This window comes from Zonotrichia albicollis, chromosome 3, assembly GCF_047830755.1.
Source record: "Zonotrichia albicollis isolate bZonAlb1 chromosome 3, bZonAlb1.hap1, whole genome shotgun sequence".
Classification (NCBI taxonomy): domain Eukaryota; kingdom Metazoa; phylum Chordata; class Aves; order Passeriformes; family Passerellidae; genus Zonotrichia; species Zonotrichia albicollis.
This window is the reverse complement of record NC_133821.1, coordinates 4,464,447-4,470,446: the sequence shown is the minus strand read 5'-3', so window position 1 is coordinate 4,470,446 and position 6,000 is coordinate 4,464,447. Positions and strand designations below refer to the sequence as shown.

The following is a 6,000-nucleotide window of genomic DNA, read 5'->3' as shown; positions in this document are numbered from 1 at the left end:
GGCGTTTTCTACAGAGGGTGAGGTCAGCCTCAGCAGAGGAAAGGCATTCTGACCTCCAGTTGTGTCCAGGTGGGTGGAGAGGAGAAGACCCCCAGCTCCCACCCTGCAGGGCTACCCAGGATACCCATCTGATCCAGAGGGCCCCTTTGTGATGTCACCTGGACAGCTCCCCTGGGAAGTCTATTTTACTCCAAGGTCCACAAAGGTGTCCTTGGGGTGTCCCCTTGGGAGCATCCCAAGTGCTCATGAGGGCCAGGGAGTCCCTCACTGCCATGTGGTGGGATGGGGTGTGGAGCAGCACAGCTCCCAGCTCCTGGCAAGGAGGGTTGCACTGGGCCCAGGGCCTCCAGGTGGGGAATGAGGGGTTGTAACCATTCCTGTTTTCCCAAGGAAAGATTTCTGCGCAGTAAGAAATAAGGGATTTTGGCATCTGAGCACATTCTGACAAAGGGAAGCTGAGTTCTTTTAGCCAGCCTTTCTCTTGGCACTGTAGGTTAAGGGCTGTGTAGACTTGGAGAGATGTATGGCTCAGAAAAACTCAAATTAAGGGGCAGTTTGCACCATAAATTGTTGCCCTCTGGGATTTGTGTGTCAAACCCCAGGCAGAATCATGACACAAGTTTCAATGACCAATGCTAACCAACAATTTATTTAGAAGGAGGAATAGCAATGCAGAACACATTTGGATTTACTCTATATTTTAAAGCCTTTTGCATAGGCAGTGAAAGGAGTGTGAGGCTTTGCAGCAGGATCCAGTGGGTTTAGGAGTAAGGAGATTCCAATCGAATTTGTAGGCTTAGAAGAAATTTTCATTACTCTTCAATGAACGGCTCATCAACTTCTCTTACATTCCATGGCCTGCAGAAAGGAAAAAAAATCAAATTTTCTTTCTGCTTATATTCCCTCCCCACTCACTCTCAGCCCATGCTTTTTTTCCTCCTGGACACAAATTTTTCCCTAAACAGTTCATGTCATTTTTAGTCATGTTGTGACTAAATTGCTCCATGCAATCATATCTGTGAGTAAGGAGGCTGTTTCCCTATTGTTTAGGAAAAGCAGTCAATTAAATTGATATCCCCAGATTTTGAGGTGAGCTCATTCACTCCTGAGTAAAAATAGGAGGCTGTTTTTCACATGATAATTTAATTTTACAAAAAATTTTACAACAGAAACCTCACCCTGGCCTGAGAGCATTCTCCAAATGCTTCTTGGGCAACATTTAACACTTGAGTCAACACAGAACACCTGACTGTGCTCATGGCATAATAGTTTTTTTTTTCCTTATAACCTAATGCAAATATTCAAGAACATCTTGGGGTTTAGGAGTCAGGCAAACTATTTACTACTTCTCTGCTCATCCTGCAGATGAGCCTTGGTGAACGCCAAACTCACGGTTTGCAGCAGGAGCGGAACCCAAAGCATTTTCCAACTTTAACCAGGTGGAAGGGACATCCTCCAAAGTGACAGCTCCCTCCTCTGCAGAAGAGCATTTCCCTCCGGGGTGAAGACAAACCTGAAACAAGAACAAAATGTTTCCTTCCCCCTTGCTCTGCGGGGCAGGGAATTGCAGTGGAAGGGTTTCTTTCTCAGGTTACAAAGCAGGTCTAGCACAAGCACTGGACTAATTGATTAATTCCTGACTAGCTTCTAGCAATTTGGAACAGAAGTGGTTAAAACATGCTGGGGATTTTTCTTCAGGTGCACAAAAATCCTTTTCCAGCATCCCTTTCTCATCTTACCTGGAGAGATCTGGAGAGCCAAGAAGAGGAGAGAAAAGAGCAGGCAAAGGGTCTTCATGGCTGAGGATGGGCTGTGGCACTGTTGGAAAAGGACCAAGGAAGATGTAAGAGACAGTCCCTGGGATTAATAACAATTACATTTATATTAATTTTATCTTCAAGTTTTCAAAAAAATATCAGTAAAACCCTGACTGTTGTGTGGGGCAAAATGTTTTCAGGACATGGGATCATTAAGTTACTTTAATAGTTTTGTTCCTCAGCCTTTTTTTCCATTTTGCAAATATTCCTTAGCCAGAACAGAATTATGGAATCCCAGAATGGTTTGGATTGGAAGGACCATTGAAACTCATCTTGCTTCAACCCCTGGGGCTGAAACACCTTCCACTAGACCAGGTTGTTCAAAGTCTCATCCAACCTGGTCTTGAATACTTCCATAATTTTATTTTTAGCTAAATGATTCTGTCTAGTAAATAAACAACATAAAGCAAAATTCAGTGATAATGCTGTAAACATTACAGACTTCAGGGAAAAAAAAGTTCATTTTGTAATGTTTAAATTTATCAAGAGATCAATTTGCTCAGCACCTCCAGTCTTGGTCTACAGCAGCAATTCTAGAATAGAAATGTACAATCAAATCAATTCCCATTTGTAAAGAAAATTTTAAAAGCAAACATATGATACCTTCATTGGAAGAGTTTAAATTTATATTAGGATTAACTTAATGGGATAAGATAGTGTAGAAGAGTAGTTATGGATAAAGCTAATGTTTCATATTAGGAACTATTAGGAATTAGGAATGTTCTGATCTGTCACAAATTATGGTCTCTCAAGCAAGGAATGGAAATGACATTGTGTTGACATGTCCTATTGCTGAGAACAGAATTGATAGAGGGTGAACCAAAACTATTTCAAAATTAGTATTAGAAGTTTACACAAGCTTCTATATATTTGAAAATATCAGGAGAAATAAGGAGACAAAGTGAACAGTTCTGAAATTGAAATAAGGGTTTAACGTAGAGACATAAATAAAAAATACAATAAATAAAATATGTATTATATACACCATTAAAATATATAAATATATAAATAATAGATAATTTTATATCTCTTATGCATTACAGAAATATTGTATAACTAATTATAATATGTTAATATTCAAAGGTTATATATTTAATGGAAATTTATAAACATGTAGATTTCCACTGAAAGGTCACCAATTTCGCTGGACCACAGACCTCTCTAAAGCAACATGAACCAATCAAACATTTATTTTTCCTAGTACTTAGGAGGCAGAAAAATGTATTAAAGCATTCTAGGTATTAGTATATATTTGAACCACTTATTTAACATGCTCAATTTTCTGAAATCTTAGGTTTACCATTTTAATTACATACAAATTAAAGCTAATAACACAGAGGTTTGGGAGTTGGATTTTTGAGAAAAAAACCAGAAGCTGACATTGAAAGAAAAGAACTGAGACATTACCAGGTATCAGGTGAGCCCTGAAGCCAAACAAGGCTTGCTCTTGGTCCCTTCCCTCCTGAAGACTTTGGCTCTGGGACTGGGATGCTTTTTTATAAGGTGAGTCCAAAAAGAGACTGACAAGTGCTTTCTCTTCTTAGACATTCATTGAGCCAATCCAAAAATTGCTCTTTTTTTCCTGATGGCTTATAATCCAACCAGAAACCAGCTGCTTTTCATTTCTCAATGATAAAATAGGGTTTGAGGTTTTTTCCTGGAAAATCCCATGTTTTTCATGCAATACCTCTTGTGACACTCCAGTTTGTGTAAGGTACGTTAACCCACCATGGTATGTCTCAAACTTCTTGGGACATAGGTTGAACTGTCCCTGCCTAGGAGCAACTTTAAACCTTGCAAGACAAAGCATCTGTGTGTTCCCTGCAATCCCAGTTAATTTTCTGTTATATAAAAACAGAATATAAGAGCACAGAATAGATATGTGGAAATAAAGCAAATGTCCATTGGCTTCCTGGCCAGTGGCCACTGAAGATGCCAGAGTGAAGCAAGATGTACCCAAATAAAGTGAATACATCATGGTTATGTCCCTGGACACCCTTCCAGCTAATGGGAAATAAGTAAATTTAGGCAAATCCAGTGCCAGAGGACGTCTTTGGGCCCTCAGGCCCCAAAGCTCCTGCTTTGGGCTTGAGCTTTTTCCCCAGGACTCTGGGTGATTTTTTTATTGTTCTGCCTTCCACAGGGCCTTCAGCTGATCATTCCAAAACCAGATTGTGCCTTAGATGAGCATTCAGGTTTTGGTTGTCTGCTTACAGTCTGCCAGCTGTTGACCTCTGCTTCTTCTTTTCTGCCATGGGAAGCAGCACTCAGCTTCTGCATGGATGGAGCACCTCTGCTGTGAAGAGATGGAGAGAGCTGGGGGTGTTCAGCCTGGAAAAGAGAAGGCTCCAGAGAGACCTTAGACTTCATCTTAGTATCTAAAGGGGTATTATGAAAAGGAGGCAGAGGGATTTTTTTATATGGGCAGATAGTGACAAGGGGAAATGATTTTAAACTGACAAAAGTAGGTTTGCATTAGATGTTAAGAAGAAATTGTTCCCTGTGAGGGTGATGAGGCCTTGGCACAGGTTGCCCAGAGAAGCTGTGTCTTCCCCATCCCTGAAAGAGTCCAAAACCAGGTTGGATGGAAGTTGGAGCAGCCTGAGATAGTGGAAGGTGTGTCTGTCTGCATTGGGGAAGTTGGAATGAAATAGTCTTTAAGGTCTCTTAGAATCCAAACCATACTATGTTACTATGATTCTAGGATATGAAATGCTTTCTCAGATTGTATTTTACTTTAAATCTCCCTTCAGTCAACAAACAAATATTGTTCATGCAGTATTTTAACATGATATATGAATTACATCATACTAGGTAATGATACATTTGCTAATTTGAATTATTGGTGTTTCTAATTGACCAAGACCTCTCTAAATGACACCATGTCTTACAGAAACTACTGTGCTGTAGTGTCTAAAGGTAATACCAAATTTAAACTGAAATATTTCCATTGCTGACTGGCAATTTACCTCCTATTCATGTAATTTTTTCATTACTTTGATATTTAGTTCTTAAGTAGAACCATAGAATAGTCTGAATTTGAAGGGACCTTTGAAAGATTAATAAGTCCAAGCCTCTGCAATGAGCAGGGACATCTTCAACTGGGTCAGGTCACCCTGAGCTAGCTCAGAGCCCTGCCCAAGTAAACACGTGCACAGGAGTGTACAGAAATTACCTATATGCATGTGAAAACATAACTACAAACTATTTCCCTTACAAGCATACCCTGACACATCTTTTTATTCTCTAGATAATTTTGTATGTGAACTGTTTCTGCAATAGCAAAAATGGTAATTGGATTTCTGGTGTGTCTGCCAACATCTGGCTACAAAACTGAAAAATGGGGAGAATAAGATTGCAAAAGTTGCAGTTGCTTCACCTCTTGCCAAGTGTTGGTGGTTAACTTGCCAACTGTTACTCTTAGCCAACACAATTCCTCAAGGAAACAAAGGTGCATCATTAATTTTTATGGTCTGTAAGATTTTATGTGTAAGTACTCTCAAGGGCTTGGCTTTAACACTGGGAATTCTTGGCCCTGTTTAATATAAATTTCACATGGTCACAGTCCCACCCAGGCCATCAGAAAACCTCTGCCTGGACAAGAGGAAGGGAAAAGCAGAGGAGGGGTGGAGCACCTTTGGCAGAACTCAGAAAGATTTTTGGGTTGTGCCTCTTAGGGTGGACAATTTTTCCATCCCTATCTGCAGCTCCTGTTCTTCTGAGCAAGAGACAACCAAACACTTTCAATTATTATGGTGGGATCTTGTGCAATAATCCAGTGCTGAGGAGCTGCTGCACCTGAAGCAAGTGGGATATACTCTGAAGTGAAATGTCCTCAAAGGTGGCTGCAAAGTGTCTGGAGCAGAAATGTTTTTTTTCACTCTTTTAAAATCACAATGTTTGAGTGATTTTACCGCGATCACCTTCCAGAGAAGAAGGAGGATCTTATCTCCACCTTAGGAGTTTGTAGCTAGCACAGAGGATGAAGCAATTAGGAACAAAAAGGAGAATCTCAAACTCTGCTCCTAACAGTTTTCTCTTGAAAATGAAAAAGGAAATATTAGCGATGTCTCTCACTAGTGTTACCTTTAATTAAAGTGCTTCAAAAGGTACACAAAATGCATTTAATCAAGCTCAATATTTCATTGATTATGCAGTTATCTTGAGTAAATGATGAGATTAA

At 39.9% G+C, this 6,000-nt stretch overlaps 1 protein-coding gene across 1 annotated transcript; it reads right to left on the bottom strand.

Moving 5' to 3' along the window:
• Positions 1 to 627: 627 nt before the first annotated feature.
• Positions 628 to 3,360, bottom strand: LOC102067876 (gallinacin-2-like). The gene is made up of 4 exons (XM_005495413.3): positions 3,225 to 3,360; positions 1,740 to 1,818; positions 1,393 to 1,513; positions 628 to 858 (listed from the first exon to the last, which is right to left on the bottom strand). The coding sequence occupies exons 2-4, from the start codon at positions 1,795 to 1,797 to the stop codon at positions 813 to 815; spliced, it is 225 nt and encodes a 74-aa protein (XP_005495470.1). The 5' UTR covers positions 1,798 to 1,818; positions 3,225 to 3,360; the 3' UTR covers positions 628 to 812.
• Positions 3,361 to 6,000: the final 2,640 nt, after the last annotated feature.

Bases quoted from the DNA above. Each gene is read 5' to 3' on its own strand.
- LOC102067876 (XM_005495413.3), bottom strand. From the start codon at position 1,797: ATGAAGACCCTTTGCCTGCTCTTTTCTCTCCTCTTCTTGGCTCTCCAG. The intron at 1,514-1,739 runs GTAAGATGAGAA...TTCTTGTTTCAG, and splicing joins GGCTCTCCAGATCTCTCCAG to GTTTGTCTTCACCCCGGAGG. The intron at 859-1,392 runs GTGAGTTTGGCG...TCCTTTCTGCAG, and splicing joins TTCCGCTCCTGCTGCAAACC to GCCATGGAATGTAAGAGAAG.